The following is a 19,717-nucleotide window of genomic DNA, read 5'->3' as shown; positions in this document are numbered from 1 at the left end:
CCCTGATTTACTTTGTGCAGAGCATGCAAATAAAAAGGCATTCCTCAAGTAAGGCAAGGCGAAGGGTTGACCCTGTCACAGAAGAACGTGAAACAGAAACAGGTATCGACCAGTGGAACCCTCAAACATGCTCCACAATTCAATATTATTATGGCTTATCTACACTGGCCTCAACTCTTCTGTGACCATTCCCCATGGCCTTCAATATCTCAATCTTACAAGTATTTATTCATCCTCACTTTCATTATATGTAATGATCTGGTTTCCACTACAATTGGATTGGAGGGAATAAGAATTTCAAAGATTCACTAGCCCTATGAGAAAATAAATTTCAATGCACTTCAATCTCCTCCAGAAATGATAGCTATAAATTATTATATTTATAAAATTGACATATTGGTAACCAAAGGTATTGGGAAAATCAGAGCAAAGTTAAGGCACAGGTCACACTAAGTGGTAGAGCAGATTCCCCATTTTCAAACAGTATAGAATGCAATCTGGCTACTCAATCAACCTAATGAACCTACTCTGAAATGCCTCCAATGCAGGGACATTCCACCCAAACAAATAGACCAAAGATGAATGTGGAACTCTCAATATTGTTTCACCAATGCCCTTTCTATTTCAAGCAAGACTTTCCAACTGTTGTATTCAATCCCTCTGTAATAAAGGCCAACATTGTAATTTGCCTTCCCAACTAATCATGCCAATTTTGTGGTTCATGTCCGGAAACACCCAATTTTACAGAATAACCCTCTGTACTCTATCTCTATTTAAGAACATAAGAGATAGAAGCAGGAGTGGGCCATTTGGCCCCTTGTACCTGCTCTGACATTCAATTAAACAAAAGATAATCTTTGACCTCATTTACACTTTACTGTATTTATCCCATTTTCCACAATTTTGTTAAAATCAAAAAATTTATTAATATGTCTTGAATGTGGCCTATAAAGTCTTCATGACTCTATTAGGCACAGAATCACAAAGATTCCCTCTTTTCTGGATGACAATTTTCCCCCCTCCTCTTGGCCCTGAGAGTTGAGAAAATGCATTGACATTAGTCAAGCTCTAAGAATGTAATATGTTTTCATTCTTCAAAAATCCAGAGACTATAGACAGACTATAAATCATTGTACCATCCTAGAAAAATTCAGCATTATGAATTAGATAAGAAGGCTGTTCAGTCATAAATAAACAATTAACACTATAATCAGGTCTGGTTCAAGGTCACTGTTTCATGTGCTAACAAAGTATTTCATACCTATGGCAAGTATGAATCCCATTTGAACAAGTGGTTTAGTTTAAGCATGACTAACAAAAATACTTTCATACAAAAGGGTGTGTTCGTAGTCAAAATGTTGATTAAATCCTATAGAAATTGAAAAGAGCTGGTATTTTCAAAATTTCATACAGACTAGAAAATCTCTTGTACTGGGGGAGCGTAACACTAAATAACCTGTCCTACTTGTTCTTTCACTTTACTCTCCTGAAGGCCTGGTTGTGATGCCTCTGAACATCCGAAAGGTATGCAATCATTCACTGCTTAAACATGTCGCACAGCAATGGACACTTGAATGGAGGTGCCAAATTTACATAGGGTGTGGAGGGGGAGTGCTGCTGTCCATTGACATTTACTCCAACCTTATTATCTGTAAGTTTACGCATGCGCAGTAGCACTACCATTTCTGACTTGCATAACAACTGACTTATGCAAGGGTCCTTGGCACTTAATTCTCATGCAAGTCGCGGAACGTCTGTATATGGAATAATCTGTCAGAGGAAATTGTAGACATAGGTGCACTTACAACGTTTAAAAGGCATTTGGACAGGTACATTGACAGAAAAGGTTTAGAGGGATTTGGGCCAAACATCGGCAAATGGGACCAGCATGGATAGACATCATGGTCAGCATGGACAAGTCGGCCCAAAGAGCCTGTTTCTGAGCTCTGTGAGGCCGACAAAAAAGCAAAAGTAATAAATAAATACGCAGAGCAGAATTTTCCTTGCATACAATTTGGCAAGATCATGAACTCCAGTCTGGAATCTCTAGTCTGAGGAGCTTTCTGAAGTTATCCTGTTGGAATTGTAACTGTCTTCACATGCCTATGTTTTAATATAGCTTTCTTAGACCAGTATCTAGCCATTATAATAACAATATAGCCCAGTTAGCCCAACAGCAGATTTTAAAACCAAATAGTTTTTACCCTGCTCCGAATTGTGCAGGAGCATAAGTTTACTGAAGAATGACTGATATTTATTGTGCACATTTTTCTGGATCCCAAGTCCATGTTCAAGGTTGCAAAGCATCACAGAGCTTTAAAACAAAGTTTGATATTGAGTCAGATAAAAAGAAATTAGGACAGGTGACCAAAAACTTGATCAAAAAGTGTCTTAAAGGACAAGAGTCAGAATTGGTTAACGTAGAAATCTTATGACTGAAGGCTTGTCACTAATGAAGGAGGTCTGAAGTACAATGCAGTGACCTTGGAATGGTACAGAGATTTGTCGATTACAGAGAAAGGGCTGGATGGGGCAAATGAGGCAGGTTTTAGAAAGGGATTTGCAAGCCAGGATGAAAATGTAAACTGAGACTTTGCTGAATGGGGAGCTAATGTAAGATAGTGAGAAGGGGGGTTAAATACACATGAAAAGATACTTTGCAAACGGTGAGAGCTGAGAACAGAAAAATCAAGAGAGGAAAACAAAATCAAAACATAATGCCTTTTTCAAATGAACCATTCTCCGATATTGGAAGTGCATAACCAGATGCCTATTGTTACGTAACTAACGGGAGTCAGGATCTTGAAAGAGCAGCCTGTCCAAATAATTTACTTCAAAGAAGGAGGAAATGATACAAAAGGTTAGGCATCTCTTTTCTTTGTTCTATCAAAGCCTACATTTTCCTGTTGCTATGGCTATGAAAATAAACGTAATGAGGATGATGCTTGTGCTTGTCTTGTGATACCACACATGATCCTTGATGAGACTTGAGTTTGCCCACATTAATTAGTTGCATCATCTTAATGGACACTCAAAATGCCGTTTTGTAACCATGCAATCATTCCATTAAGATTCATGCAGATGCTTGTATATTTATTATGCAAGGATGGCTCTTAAGGTGTGCAAGATATTTTTCTACTTATTCACAAGAAATAGGCGTTGCCACCAAAGTTGCATTTCCCAAACCATCTATCGCAAACCGTCACTGTCTGAAGAAGGGTCTCGACCCGAAACATCACCCATTCCTTCTCTCCCGAGATGCTGCCTGACCTGCTGAGTTACTCCAGCATTTTGTGAATAAATCCATTTGTACCAGCATCTGCAGTTATTTTCTTATACTGTCTTTAAGAATATATGAAATAGGAGCAAGATGAAACAGTTTCCCTCCTGGAATGTGCTTTGCTGATCAATATGAACATGGGTACTCTCGTTTCTTCTCCATATTCCCAAATTATTCTACACATCCTGTGATTAGCTTCTAATCGCAGTCAAATCAGCAATAGTCCTCAATCATGCTTCAACAATTTTGAAGTAAAGATGAACAGGTGATTTGTTTATCTGATTAGTTGATATATCTGCCGACCACTTGTATTGTCATTAACGCGAATAGACATTGTGTGGGAACACAAGCCATGAAGGGGATACAAAGTGGCAGCTGGGTTTGATAAACAAACAGGAAATGGCTAATATTGTGCAACGTGAAGCTGAGAAATAGCAGGCCAGCATATTTGGAGAATTCTTCCTATTGCCACAGTAATTTTTTATGCAGCTTGTCTAGTTTCTGGTCATCGATAACCCCCAGGATGTTGATAGTGGGGCACTTTGTGATGATAACAATGAATACCTGGTATCGGCTCCCTTTTGTCGGCTATGGCAATCAACTGGCACTTGCCTCACTCAATCAAACAATCTCAACCAGAAGGGCAGGTTGACTTCACAACCACTAAAATCACTGACAACTCACCTGCAGCGACATTTCAATGATCATCATCAGTTTTTTAATGCCGATCCAAACAGGCTTAGCCTTCACATGTTGTGTGATTCGAGCTCGTTCATGATCATCAAATCTGCCAAGGAGCTGCAAAGATATTATTATTTTTTAAACAGTAATTATCAACTTTCCTTCAATATCTTTTACAATCTTCCCTCTCCGCCTCAAGGTATGGTCACTTGCTGGGGGATAAAGCCACAAAAAGCTGCTTCCCCTGGGTACAGTACTTTGCCCAATGAACATCAGCACCATATCCATATTGGTGCATTCTTCCAACTAGTGTACAGTAGATGCACGCCTCAATCACTTTCCCCATTCAAAGTGTAAAGTCTAAAGTCACTACAATACTCGATGTTGACAAGAGAATTGCCAGTCAATTGGAACCTCCAAGGTATGAATAGGTTAAAAAAATGGCCTATCATGTACTAATGTTGACCCACAACAGTTGTGTTATGCCAGCACATGATATAACATATGAATGGGTTAACGGGGAATAGTTGTATCGACACTGAATTGAAATCAGTTCAGCTGCTTTTTGCTGTGGATAAATAGGTTTAAAATTACTTGCAAATGCAATTCATTTAAAGTATTTGTATCAACCTATATTAAACATTATTGCAAAGGAATAAATTATTCACATAACTTACTAACATTCCATTTAACTAGTTGGGACACATTGTACCGGAACAAATTTTATTAAAAAGATCCCAATATTCATCACATGCTCCAGCTTCTTTTACCAATTACCTTGAATCTGAGTTCCCCAATTATGGACCTTTCTGCAAAGGTAAATGGGTTCTTCTGATTCATTCCTCCTCTCAATTTTAACACCTCAATTAAACCTATAATTCACCTCCTCTGTATTTTAGAGAACAGAATAATAGGTGCAGGACCAGGCCATTCGGCCCTTCGAGCATGATCATGGCTGATCATCTAAAATCAGTATACCGTTCCTGTTTTTTCCCTATATCCCTTGATTCCTTTAGCCCGATGAGCTAAATCTAACTCTCTCTTGAAAACATCCAGTTAATTGGCCTCCACTGCCTTCTGTGGCAGAGAATTCTGCATTGCCATCCCAAACTTCTGGCAGCATGCCATTTCAATTCCCCCTTCCCATACAGAACTGTTAGTCCTCAGCCTTCTCCACGGGAAGCCAAATACAAACTAGAAGAATAGTACCTCATATTCCACCTGATAGTCTACAACCCAATGGAATAAATATTGCATTTTCTGATTTCAGTTAACCCGTGCATCGTGTTCCTTTCTCTCTCCTTCTGATCCACCCAGGTTCTCTCAAGCTGTTCTTTTCAACCATCCTCCAGTTCCTGTTACCCAGTTACTTTCCCCTCCTCTTTGGTTCTGTCCCTCCCTTTTCTGGTTCCACATTACCTTCCTCACTCAGCAAATTTCAGAATCTGCACCTTTTTGCTCTCTCTACTTTTCACCTTCCAGCCTCTGTCTCTATCTCCACCCTCCCCTCCCTTTCACATAACCGCTGCATCCCCTTCCTCCTGGTTTCACCTATCACCCACCAGCCCGATTCACCCGTCCCCCTCACTCTTGTATTGCTTAACACAGTGGACATGCTGACACAGTGAATCAGTATATGAATGATGGTCTTGGATCCTTGTTGCATGTACATAAGCTCGAATCACAGGCTGCAGGGTTTTCTTCAACAGACTAAGAACCATTCTTAACTGCCAGTGCATTGTTTTCAATGTAGTTGAGAATTTTAAAGTGAAACTAGCTCACCAGTGCGTCATTGATTGAGAGTGCAGTACTTCAGTTATTTTTGTATTATTACACAAATAAGAATTGGAATTTAGAAAGTTGAACTGTAACTTCTGAGTAAAATCCAAGATAGGGAGGATAAATTTAAAAAAGTCTTCTATCGAATGCTCAAGATGAACAAGCTTACCTCCAGAGCTTCCATCAACTGTTCTCCTGTGCTAATGTTCGGAATATGGATAGTAGCGCTGAAAACATCCGTCATCTCCATCTCCTGGAGAACATCTTTACGACTGGTAGTTCCAATGATCAACAACTTGCGGCCCTGTAACCAGACATGCAACGTAATATTAACCAACAGGTAAGTTAGATGCAGCACCACAATGATCCCTTAATAATCACCAACAAATCTTAATAATCACTATCTGGACAATAATAAAATCAAGTATTCTTGAGCCAACTGCACCGTAGGTAGTTTGGAAACTCTTGGCTACTCTCGACTTCTACTTAGTTACAGGGTGTTCCCAATGTTGGAATCCTGTACTGTTCGGCTCCTCCACTCACTAATCCTTCAAGCTTTTTTATTTTCTGGCACTCTGCTTTTCTGAGGCTGCGTGAAGTATCGATGGAGTCAAGCCAATTCAAGTGGTGGTGGTTGCAAACAACGCAGGGTGGCTTCTTTGCATGACGGACTGAGCTGCAGCTGGCAAACTGAGCAGTTGTTAAACCAAGAAGATGCTTTCTGCGGTGCATCTATAGAAATTGGTAAGTCATTGAGGAAATGTCGAATTTCCTTTACCTTCCGAGGAAGTAGAGGCTTGGTGTGCTTTCTCGGCCACAGAGCCAATGTGGTTGGATGTGGACTAATTGTTGGTGATATTCCCAATAGATCCAGTGTCACTTATATGCACATACTTACCTTTGCAGACATCGGTACCCATTACATAGTGCACACAGTCAAAAGACATGGATCAGCATTCACATGTTCAAGCCAGAGAGATACAAATTCACATTCTAGAGACTTGACATAATCAATGTTCTCATTACAGCATAGTATTGCACTACTCGAAGTGGAAGATATCAATTAAATAACACTCTGTCCCTTATCAGAGGTGACTTTAAAACATCTGGAAGAATTTTGTGTATCATTCTGAACTAGAATCGCCTTACATAAAAAACATACTGAGACGTTTAACCTGCTTTGTGTAAATTGTAACTGTTCCCGCAAAGTGGTCAATGTTTCAAAAATACTTAAATGGCTCTAAAGCTGTTAGGCAATTCAGGGTTATGGGGATCTTTCATTGAAATACTTTCTTTTCACCCCTGAACACCATCTGACTGTTAGTTAAAGTTAAAGAGAATGAAGGCCAGGGTGGACATTCTATGGTACTGGGTTGAGGTTGGTTACGGAGAACTGGAGGGGTGAGGCAAGGCCACGGAAATAGCAAAAAAAGACATCCATTGGTCGATTATGATGTGAGCTTTCCGCTTCCTTAAAATTGTCATCTTTGCCACCAATAAGGATGGTCTTAAGTATCAATAGCCTGGAAGATTACAGTCAGTTCAAACAAATAAGCTCAAAATTCTTCCAAAATAATAGTTGAGCGACAATTTTCAAGAGCAGGATGGAAATTATTCCTCCACAGTAGAAATAAATTGTACACTACATGAAGGTATCAATATTGGGCACTAGAACCGAAGCAGAATTTGATTTGTTTCCCACCAAAACAGAAGTACACGATAATAAACTTGAAAGGTCATCACATTAGAAAAGGAGGACTCTGATGATGCAATACTTTTCTACAGAAGAAATGTGCCAAGTAATTAGGCTTATTTGGGTCATTCCGCCTTTTCCTGAAATATTGCAAGTTAATTCTTTTAATACAAAGCGATGGAGCACAAATTGGTTTGATAATGATAAACCTGTTAATTGCCATAAAGGAACAATTAAATTCTGACTTGCAGCCTCACAGGCCTGAAAATGTAATAAGTAAAGATATTTCCAGAGTTTCCGAAACAGGCTGTGTTGCAACCAGTTAGTGTGCTTTCTACTGTACCCGTGCAGAATTTCAATGTACTGAATCACCTCAATCTTCAAAGGAAGTAGAGGCATTGATGAGCTTTCTTTGAGATTGCATCAATGTACTGGGGCCAGGATATATCTTCAGAGATATATTTGCCCATGAACTTGAAGCTGTTGACTCTCTCCACCACTGTCCCGTCGATGAAGATAGCTTCGTGAATCCCCAGATATCCCCTCCTGAAGTCAACAATCAGCTCCTTGCTCTTGCTAACGTTGAGAGAAAGATTATTGTTCTGGCACCACTCAAACAGATTTTCAATCTCCCTCCTGAACTCTACTCCTTGCTACCCATTATTCACCTGATAACAGTGGCATTGCCGGCTAATTTAAAGATGGTGCTGGAGCTATATCCGGCTACATAGCTGTGTGTATGGAGAGAATGGAGCAGGAGTGAACTCACAGCTTTGAGGTGCTCTTGTGCTGATGGTTATTGAAGAGGAAGTGTCTTTGCCACTTCGTACTGATTGTGGTTTGCGAATGAGACAGCCAAGGATCCAATTACAAATAGATGAACAGAGACCACAGTTCTCTTGTCTAAGGAAGCATCTCAAACCGAAATGTCACCTATTCCTTTTCTCCAGATATGCTGTCTGACCCGCTGAGTTACTCCAGCTTTTTGTAGCTATACACGGTTCTCTTAGTTTGATAAGCTTGAGGGGAGGGTGGTGTTGGGCAACAGGCTGTAGTCAATGAACAATGGCCTGACATACATGTTCTTATTGTCCAAGCAGTCCAGCGTAGAATGGAGAGCCAGTGAGATTGCATCCCTATTGATCTGTTGTGGCATTAGGTGAATTGTGGTGGGTCCAGGTCCTTACAAAAACAGGATATGTTATGCATCATAACCAACCTCAAAAGACTTGATCACTAAGGATGTTAGTGATGGCGGCCTTTTACTGGAGTCCTCCCTCCAAAGGAGATACTAAATGCAGATGCCAAGTTGTACTTTACCACAGCACCATTAACATTTCTATTGAGGACACTATGGCTCACGTGGCCAGATACATATTAAAAAAAACATCAAGAAAAACTTTCACGAATAGAGAATGCAAATCATATTGGAAGATGAATTTTATGTTCATATATGCACAAAATGACAATTATGCCAGTAACTTTGCTTTTCGGAAAGGATTGTGGATTGCAACACGGGCTGAAGGCGAGTCTGGAAAGTCTGTTTTCTGGCTTCTGGGCTGCTACGTTAAAATGGAAGAAACAAAAAGCAAAAGACACATCCACTGACACTGGACTTTAAAACCTACATTGAGCAAATTGCAAGAGTGCTCAGGCTCTGTTATCCTGCAGTAAACTCTCTATTTTATGGGGCGGATGCAAATAGGAGAGGGTAATTCATATTCACTCCACATTTGCTAAATCCACCCTATTTAATCAACATTGTCCGTCTATTCAAATTCAACTTGGGCCTTGACTCAAGTATGTTAGTCCAGAGAATAAACTGAGAAAAGAGCAGTACTGTATCTGTTTCTCCCCACCCCCAATGCAAACAGTTTGAGATTCTTTTACTGTGGTCTCAACTTCAATTACAGGATTAGCCGTGTTTCTCAATTCTCGCTACCTGTGGTGTGTTAAATACCCTGATGGCTCAGAGAAGCTAACTGATAGGGACTGTAGCACATTTCTTTCACTTTCCTCCTACTCCCCAATTCACCAGAATAACAACACTCCCTTTTATTAGAGTTGCTTCTTTAATACCAAACATGCAGATTCCAACAAATCACCATGTCCCGCCCATCCAAACACCCTCTATAATTCAGGGGAAGATTCCGCAGGGTAGCAGAAATACGTTGCAAGCATACAATTATAAAGTGTGTAAATGAGCTTCAATAGAGCAACATCAAATACAGGGAATTAGGTCCATAATTGCTTTGCATTTGAACGCATATTAACTGTTGAACACAGGCTGCTAAAATGCTTTGCCTTCCTGTGCCGTGCAATCTACCCTCTTTGCTCCCATCCATGCTATCTTTGCCGAGGTTTAAAAACCATGGCCATCTTTATGCAATGCCTGTAACTTAACCAGTGGCAACACTGGAACGGATATTTTTCAGTATCTTCTAATCCAGGGCAGGGATTGAATCAAAGCACAGGGTTTCCCCATAGAGGTAAAGAATAATTCAAGTGAGTCAGCAATGCAATTGGTTTCCATAGTTGGTAAGAAATTAGCCATTGGGGAGATCCTCAAATAACTTCCAGACAACAGTTACTGGCAGCCTGTTGGCCAATGCTTCAATTCCAGATCTGTGCACTTTGCAATTAATTGAAAATTTACAGCTCGTTTAAAGTTGATGAGAGACATGGAGGGGTGGGTAGGAAGTAAAGAGGGAAAAAAAAGATACTGAAGGTAACAGTGCAGAATGCAGGCAGACCTTGTAATTCTTTGAACACACGTGCACGTGTTAGCATGCGTCTGCAAGTTGCCTGGAGGATACAAATGGCGTCAAGAGCTATGCGGGTAATTCCGCCTTTGGTTAATATCAAATTACTATTGCAGTTTACACCAAGTTAACTGTTTGTAAAGAAAAAATAAATTACAAAAGTAGAATACCCCAATAACTATAGAATATTTATGAGAGGTATTGAGGTTTTGGCAGTAATGGTTCAGAACAATTTCCAAGGTCAACACAGAATTCGACTACTCAAGTAGCTTGATAATCGCTCAGGAATCCCAAAGGTCTTAAAGCAAGATTCAGGATATTGTGAATGGAGAGAGGACCAAGATAATACCGAATTACCTTTTCCCTACCTGATCTCCATACCACATAATATTATGACTGGTTATATGCACATTACAACTTTTCCCACTGAAGTATGCACTTGGAGAGGACACGAAGATGCAGAATTTTATGTAATTGATGAAAATTATTATTTTTTAAGTTTCATGGAATCACACAACATGGAAACAGAGCCTTTGGCCCTCTAAGTTTGCACAGACGATCAAAACACGTGTTTACATTAATATTGCACTAACCTAATTTCATTCTCAACAAATTCCCTTCAAATATCCACAGAATTTATCGCTCACTTAGACATTAGGAACGGTTACAATGGCAATTCCCCCCACCAACCTGCACATCCCTGAGATAAAGGAGGAAACAGGGAGAATGTGCAAACTCCACACAATCTGTAAATCTCAGTAAAATGTCTGCGTATTTGGAGCTGTGAAGCAGCAGCTCTGCTGGATGTGCCATGGCGCTAAAACAAAAGCACTGTGTTAACCCATTATGCCATTCCATGGTCTATTTAACAGCCTGAGGTCATATAAAGATGCTTTGATTTTTTAGAAGAAAACTTCTGCTGCTCTTTGACACAAAAGTTCACCACCAAAAACATTCACAGCACATAAAAGTTCAGGAGAGCTGGAAATAAGGTGGAATAAGGAAACCCTTCTTTTAGTTGATTCCACAAACAAATCTGATTTTTAAAAAAATATTCTCGTTTTTGATGCTGCATGACCTGCTGCGTATTTCCAACACAAGCTTGTTCTCTCCGAGCTATGCTAACATCAGATTGTAATACCCTTTCCCCAAATCCAGAGGGGCTCACATGAAGAATGGCTGCTTAGTAAGAGTATTGCCATTGGTCAATGTGTCCCAGCAGGATCATGGCAGGAGAGGAAATTGGAGGAGAAATAACTAGCACCACCAAAGTTAAGCCAATTGCCAAAGCCTGGGGCAAGGCTGGTGCCGATTTGAATAATGTACTCCTAAGCATTAGCATTTCAATATCTAATATGTAGCTTCCAACAGCTTTCCCTGTTTCTTAGGAAATGTCAGTTTTCTTGTCCATTAAAAAAATGCAAACTAAACCGTTTCCCCCCCACCCTCATAGGGTCATGCTATAGGTCACACTGCCTTGCTTATTCTTTTACATTCCTTTGATGTTGTTTTTGCGTAATTTGTCTGAAGGTCTGCCCCTGCCTGTCTTCACCAACACTCCTGACTTCAGCACACACACACAAAACGAAGAGAGGTTGTAACATCACAGGCCACCTGTCAGTTAATGCAATCTAACATCTCAGACTCTGAAATGGCCCCGGGTATGTCTTCTGAGTAACAAGAGGAAAGACAGAGTTCAGTCAGCTGAAATACAGCTGGTTACATTGAACATGTACTTTCTACTCAGTTGAAACTTTCTTTCTGCCCAATATTAAAAATCTGTTACGATAATAAAGTGTTACCCTTGGCAGGTTTCATCGAGCATGACCTGGGTTTCATCGAACATGACCATGACCATGGGGTGAGTGTCCTGGTCAGGTTTGAAGGACACCAAAAGTTTTGGGTGGATGAATTTCCAAATGGAGAAGGCAATTAGATGATAAAATGAGCTTTCCATTAATTAGCCAACAGCATCTAGACTACGTGCAGTGCATGTAATCCAACTCTACCATAACGCAGCTCAAGTGAAGGAGCTGACTGGATGGATACACAATTTCTCCACAAACTTATCTTACACTGACATTGATGTACCTCAGCATCAAACTTTGCCAATTTAGTTATTGGCCTCTCATAACAGATGCAGTGCAGTGATTTGAGTACAACACCTAAAACAAAATCCTGCATATGTTAACTGGAACGTGGTAACTTCAACAGCCTGACCGCAGGAGAAGACGGCAGGGGAAGAGAAAATACATTCTGGCCTTCCATCACAGTGAGGAGGTGACTGGAAGAGACTCACTGTGATGGATGTTTCTTTTTTTTGTTTTGTGTTGGTTTGTGATTGTGTGTGAAATTGCTTATTTTTATTGCTCTTATTGTTGGGCTGTGGGTAACTGAATTTTGTCAAAAAGACTTTTTTTTTGGATGACAATAAAGGCTATTCTGATTCTGATTCTAACCTTGTGAATAAGCTGTGTTCCTGGGGCAAATTTCAATGTTTTCGTTAATATTTTTTACAAAGTAAATAATTGAATGCATCTTCTATATTTAGAAGATGCAAGTTTATAAATTCTAACATCCAGTGAGACAAAGTCCCAAAGCACAATGATGACGGCCATTTTGATCATTGGACATTCACTGAAAACATGCTGCTTTTACTCCATGGAGGCTGTGCTCAAGAATTCAGCAGCCCGAAGTCCAAATGAGCCCTGAGTAGTTGTAGGAATAGAGTGAGAGAAAAAAGGGAAAGAAAAAATGTACTAGCATTATCTGAAGGAGGGGGAGAAAACAGGGAGAGGAACAAATACAAATCTTTGACTGATACTTGACATCGGGTCTGTTGCGACTAGCGATCACCCCGTACACTAGCACTATCCGACACACCAGGGACATTACAGGAGGATTTTCCAATGGGGCAGGTATGAGGAGGGAATGGTGGTACTGTGATGGAGGGGTTCCCTCTAAGGATGAAAGCAAGTAATTTACTTATCAAGCAAACATCCAAGTCCTGCATTTTATGATCAAGATGTCCTCGGAGTGCCCAATGATATCTCAGCTCAACATGGCTCGATTTCCTTTGCTCTCCTCCCAAGGATGGTTTCACAAGGAATTATGTTATACCACGCAACCTGTTGTCCGATATTATCCCATGCAACCTGACATCGGAACTTCAGTTTGTAGAATGTTTCATTTCCTTTGGAAGCACGACAAGCTACATAGGTAAGGGGGCACAATTTTGAATGGGGTACAAGAACAGGAAGATCTGAAGGTATATGCGTAGTCTCTTTCAAAATGACTGGGCAGGTTGAGAATGTGATACAGGATCCCGGACTTGATAGAACAATGAAATGGCTGTGAACCTTAAAAGATTGGTTCAACCACAAATGGATTAGTGTGCCCAGCTTTGAGTGCCAGACTTTAGAAAGAAATGTGAACTTTTTGCAGAGGGTGCTGAAGAGATTTCAAAATGAATTAATGGAGAAATGATTTTATTTATGCAAATTTGCTGGGGCTGTTCTCCTTGGAAAAGAGAAGGTTGAAAGTTCCTTTAGAGAGATCTAAATTAATGAATGGTTTAGATTAGTCGGAAATAAACTGCACCAATGGACAGAAGGGGAAGAACCAGCTGACATCAAATGAAGATGATTGGCCAAAGAACCAAAAGTAACACAAGGATATTTCTTCCTCCCCAAGACCCAGCCAATGGTTAAGGTCCAGAGTCAGTTGACAATGAAGGTAGATTTAAACACATCATCCAAAAGGGAGCTGAATAAATATCTGAGAATTAAGAATTAGCAGGGCTGAGAAGGTGGGGAGTAGGACGAGCTGAAATGAGTAAGTACAGAGTCAATGACTCCCAATTGTCTAGCTTCGATACTCAACATTTTTTTCATATATGCATGAATATATTTGTTATTACAATCCTGTAATTCTGTGATTTCTTTTTCATTCAGATTGACCTGTAATGAGTACATAAACTAATTGCAATGACATTTACAAAATGTTCAGAGGGCTAAATGTCTGCATATTATGTTTATCGGAATAAAATGGCTGTTGAGTATGAAAGCTAGAGTCTCAGGTGCAAAGACCCTTCATATTTTGCTAATAGCCCAGGAAACTTACAATTTAGTTTAAACTAGTTTAGTTGGAGCTGTCATTTATCAAAAATTCCAAAAGTTATCCATTTGTTCGTTGTGATTGTCATCCATGCCTAACCATCAATAAAAGGGGGATCATTTTTAAAGTGTGCGAAAATTCCTCCCGAGAAGATAATCTGGAGAATCCTTCCACACTGTGATCCCATTGTTTCCAATGAGATAGAATGTAAACCAGCTTTAACAAGAGCAGTGCTCAGAACGTGACAGCACATTTCAAAACCTCTCATTGACATCTAGCTGGATAAGGTTTCAGGAGACTATACATTGGACTTCACACGCTCCCAACTGGATAGTAAAACATATTAGCTGAATGTAAGCGTACAAGCAGCCTGCCAGCTGTGTCTGTAGGCCTTATGCTCTTAAAGGTTCTGGACAAAAAGACCCAAAACACTGCTTTCATCTTGAAAAGTGAGGACACATTCGTCACCAGTGTAATTTTCCAGACACAAAAGAAATACAGATCACCCAAATCCATCTTATATGTCGCAAAATATGCCCCTGAAGGCATTGGAAAGTTGATACAATTTTTAATGTATGTTGTAACAGGAGGAGAAGTTGAATATTTAAGATATATATATACATAGGAAAGAACTGCAGATGCTGGTTTAAATCGAAGGTAGACACAAAATGCTGGAGTAACTCAGCGGGACAGGCAGCATCTCTGGAGAGAAGGAATGGGTGTCATTTCGGGTTGAGACCCTTCTTCAGACTGAAGGGTCTCGGCCCAAAAAATCATCCATTCCTTTTCTCCAGAGAAGCTGCCTGTCCTGCTTAGTTACTCCAGCATTTTATGTATATATATATATACACATATACATATACACATATATATACATATATATACACATAAAATACTGGAGTAACTATAGTCAAGCTGTATAATGTATGTACAAGTGCACAGGTTTCTTCCTTTGAACCCGAACAACAGAGCACATAATGAAACAAGAAGAGCTGCTAGAACATGCATAATTTGTTTATTCAATTCTCTACGAATGAACGTGCTCATGATTTCATATTTGCCATGTTTACATTCACTGCGTGCCCTTTTCTGAAACGAATGAGTCATATAGGCACATTAGCAAACTTCACCCAATTCACAAGTTTGGATTAAGCTGATCTTTTGAAAGAAATATGTCATTGGCATTGCATATTAAGTGATACTTCCTAACTCAACAGAATCTTGTGTCATTTCTTCCAATCTCAACTAGATCAAATTCGGAATCCAATGTAATTTTCTGATTGCATAACATTGATACTTTATTTTATCACTTTTAGCTAGAATTTAAATGGTTTATATACGCACAAGAAAGTTTCTCTCTTCCAGTTGTCTCTTTCTCCTCCATGTCCCACGTATGCTGCATATTGCTATATTTCTCCAATTTCTTACTGCAAGATTTGCTTGGCTGTGTAAATTGATGAACTTTTATAATTTGAATTACTTCCCTCTGAAACCAGAGATATAATTTCATTTTATATCGACTTCCCCTTAAGGTTCAGCTGAACTTCTCCCCTCACTGAGAGAATGTAACCAGTTGAGGAATGTGACATGACTCTTTCATAAGCAAATGTCTTGCTAAACTAATCTCTTGTCAAATTGAAATACAACACCCTTATCTTCAGTGCTATTTTGATAACTGTCAGCCATATAATTTGATGCTAGACTACCTGGGTGAAATAAGATGCACGATTAATTCAATTTTATTTCATAAAACACTAAATAGAAAAAAGACGAATTTGAGGACTTAGAGACCAGTTCTTCCGCTAGGTTCTTCTAGTGTGCTGCTTTGTCACATAGGAATCAACATATGTTTCCCCTTGACCCATTTCACCTTGAACACTAATAAATTCTCTGAAAGCTTAGGCAGAGTAGATGAAAAGAAGGCGTTTCCAGTAGTGGGAGAGCTGACCATTCTGATGCACGGTTCTGGACCTGAAACATGAACAAATATGTTTCTTTCCACAGATACGGCAGAGTGTCTCCAGTGTTCTATGATTTTATTTCAGATTTTCAGCATCTGTAGTTTTTGTTTTGAATTGTTTACGATTGGTGTTGCTGAATTACCCTGGCTTGTCTTCACTAGCATTCCATTTCATTCTAATTTATCTAATTCTTCCATTGTTTTTCCAATGCATTTCAAACAGGTTAACGCTTGCAGTATTCTGGTTTTGCACCTGGCTTGAAACAGATTTGAGTATGATAAATACATATGTAGATATCTTTGAACACTTGTATATACTTTCCCAATGTATGATTAAGCACAAATTTGAAACAACTATATTTAACCCTTACCATTTTAACTTCAGTTTTGAGCCATTCTTTGCCCATCAATATGTAGGAACTGCAGATGCTAGTTTATACCGAAGTCAGACACAAAATGCTGGAGTGACACAACGGGTCAGACAACATCTCTGGAGATAAGGGGTGACGTTTCAGGTTGGAAACCTTCTTCAGACCCTTCTTCGTCTGTCAAACTATTGCCCATCAATATTGACCAATTAGAATCACAGCTGCAAACATCTGTAGTTTGATTTGTTGACTGCTGTGAACTCTAAACATTTCAACCATCCTTCAGTACTTCACCTGAATATATATTTTCTGGTTCACCTTACCCTCCTTTCCAGTGCTTGGCTGAACATGCTTGGAAATCTTATTCTTGTCCACATATAAACAATCGGCTGCTGTTATGATGATCATGTCAATGTAGAGACCATTTAACTGGAGTTTTGGCTTTAAGACGTGGTTGTCCAGCATTATTGCTATTCTGTAAATGTTGCACGAGCTGAATGTCCCATCACTCACTTTGACTTTTATAATGCGCAGATCTCCCCTTGTGGCTTCTTGTTGTGAAAGCATCCCTTGTGTAATTACATTACTCCAAGTGCTTTAACTTTCTACCAAGGCTTTTGACTTGGAAGCTCAGAATAAGTGCCTCTTTTCATCCAGTTAAAATATTCTGCCCTTTTAAATTCATGTAAAGTGCTGTATATTTTACTACATTTTTAACAGCAATTCACACCAGTCACTCCAGCCTTCCCTATCACTCTACAATGGTCATTTCAATGCCCCTCTAAGAATATAGCAATTTTGCATGGTAAAACAAATATGAAAATGTGTTTATTAACTTAGATTTAATTTGATTTAACTCCAGCCTCGATTCACTGCTGTTTGCCAACTGTCACCACATGTCCAAGGCAGACCCCATCTCGCTGGCCCTACACACATTTCTAGACCATTTAGATAACAAGGACACCTATGCCCGACTCTTATTTATTGACTATAGTTCTACCTCCCACACCATAATCCCAACCAATCTCATCTCTGAAGATCTGGACCAAGGAGTCAGCAAACCTCTCTGCCACTGGGTCCTTGACTCCCTGACCACAATCAGCAAGGATGTGTGACAGATCATTCTGCACGATAATTCTCAACAGCAACGATCCACAAGGATGGATTCTCAGCCCCTCACTACACACTCATGCCCAATTTGTAAGATGTGCCGATGTTCCCTACTTTGCTACAGAACAATGCAAAGAGAGCTGCCGCAGCATGTACAGCTGGTTTATTCAACCACACCTCACATTCGCTTCCATCATGACATAATGCTATAATTTGTGATTAAGATTTATATTTGAAGATAGATTAAAACAAAAAGTAAATCCCCTACATTAATCTATTTATTGCTACAATGAATCATGCTTCTGCATGACCAAAGGTAGCATTTGTAAATCCAAATATTTAACCACCTCATCTCCCTGGAGGATTACTCAAACTTGTCAAGTGTGAATCTCTAAAACAAAATAAAGTATGAATCGGGGAAGAATAATTTTAGATTCTTTATTAATTTTGTTAAAAGAGAAGTTCACAAAATGTTTCCTTTAAATTTAAAATACAATCTATCCCTAAGAAAATCCCTTGATCAGCATCAGGGGTTATTTTCTACAAGATGCTGTTTTTGAGAGGAAAAATGAACTTTCCACTTGGATTTTCATCCCTTAAAGAAACTGGACATAATTTCAGGACATTCTGAAGTGCTTAAAAGCTAAAAGGTTTTTAGCTTGCCTGAACTGTTATAAGATATCAAACATAACAACCAAATTTTACTCAAATGCTCTGTAAACAATGACAGTCAAACTTTAGTCAAACTTAAAATGCATTTAATCCTGTTTTAGTTGCAAGGTCTTCACATAAATCTACATTGAACTGTATCTGCATTTTATCTCCAAGGTAGCTACACCTTCAAGTACACGCAACATTATTTACCAAGAAAGAAGCAGTTGAGTTAATTATGGGTTTTCTGTAAGAACTTCTCATTAACCAGCCACTCCAAGGCATGTACAAGGCTACCATTTATGGCTCTTTTTCCTTCAAAAGTTACACTTTGGTTCTCGTGGGAAAGCTGTTTCAACTCTGTGGTGGTCCCCAAGATGAACCAGGTGTTTCATTCAGAATGTAGCTTTCAACAATATGGCTGATTTGAACCTGAATGGACCTGCCAGACACCTTGGTCCTGTTCCCATCTCTCTTTTTCAGCTTTTTCCTGGCCTACGACTATCAGTCTGAGGAAGGGCCTTGACCCGAAACATTGCCTGTTCATTTCATCCACAGAATTTACCTGACCCACTGGAGTTCCACCAGCACTTTGTTTTTTGCTCCTGATTACAAGACTTAGTCGGACTTATTACACATGCTTGGCTTCATGTTGCCAAATATTTTCAACAATTTAAAGTATAAATAGGGTGCAATCAGAAGCTCATACCAATGTTCAAAAGATTGAAAACTTTGCCAACTTTCAATATTCTATGTTTAAGGTTGTACATTAATAACTCAGATCTTTCTACACATGGCATCAGAAAGCCATGGAGACATTTTCACCACAGCACCAGCATTGTGAAAGAGAAGTCTAATTAGTTCTACTCACCTTATCTTCATCCAAATATATTTCTGTGCATTCCTTTTTAAAATTAATTCATCTTCCCTTTCATAGCATATTCCAATGCTTGTTATTGACTTTTCTCCCAGTGAATAAAATATTCTTCGAACATGACAATCACAAATTTTACATACAATAATAGAGGTTGAAAATATCCAATTTGAATGGAGGAAACATTATAAGGTTGGACGGCACAGTGGCACAGCAGTAGAGTTGCTGCCTTACAGCGGCAGACACCTGGGTTCGATCCTGATTATGGGTGCTGAATATATGGAGCTTGTATGTTCTCCCTGTGACCGTGTGGGTTTTCTCTTCCCATACTCCAAAGACGTTTGTAGGTTAATTGGCTTTGGTAAAATTTGAAATTATCCCCAGTGTACAGGACAATGCTAGTGCACGTGGTGATCGCTGGTTGGCATGGTGGTCGCTGGTCA

General features: G+C 39.4%; 1 protein-coding gene across 1 annotated transcript in view; it reads right to left on the bottom strand.

Moving 5' to 3' along the window:
• The window catches only part of nsfa (N-ethylmaleimide-sensitive factor a), a 157,160-nt gene that overhangs the window by 13,198 nt on the left and 124,245 nt on the right, over positions 1 to 19,717 (bottom strand). Inside the window, exons 18-19 of the mRNA XM_078424925.1 lie at positions 5,910 to 6,044; positions 3,965 to 4,078 (exon numbers count right to left, since the gene is read on the bottom strand). Coding sequence (XP_078281051.1) covers positions 3,965 to 4,078; positions 5,910 to 6,044 — 249 coding nt within the window. The remainder of the gene's footprint in view (positions 1 to 3,964; positions 4,079 to 5,909; positions 6,045 to 19,717) is intronic.

This window comes from Rhinoraja longicauda, chromosome 29, assembly GCF_053455715.1.
Source record: "Rhinoraja longicauda isolate Sanriku21f chromosome 29, sRhiLon1.1, whole genome shotgun sequence".
In the NCBI taxonomy this organism is placed as follows: Eukaryota; Metazoa; Chordata; class Chondrichthyes; order Rajiformes; family Arhynchobatidae; genus Rhinoraja; species Rhinoraja longicauda.
This window is presented reverse-complemented; position numbering and strand designations above follow the sequence as displayed.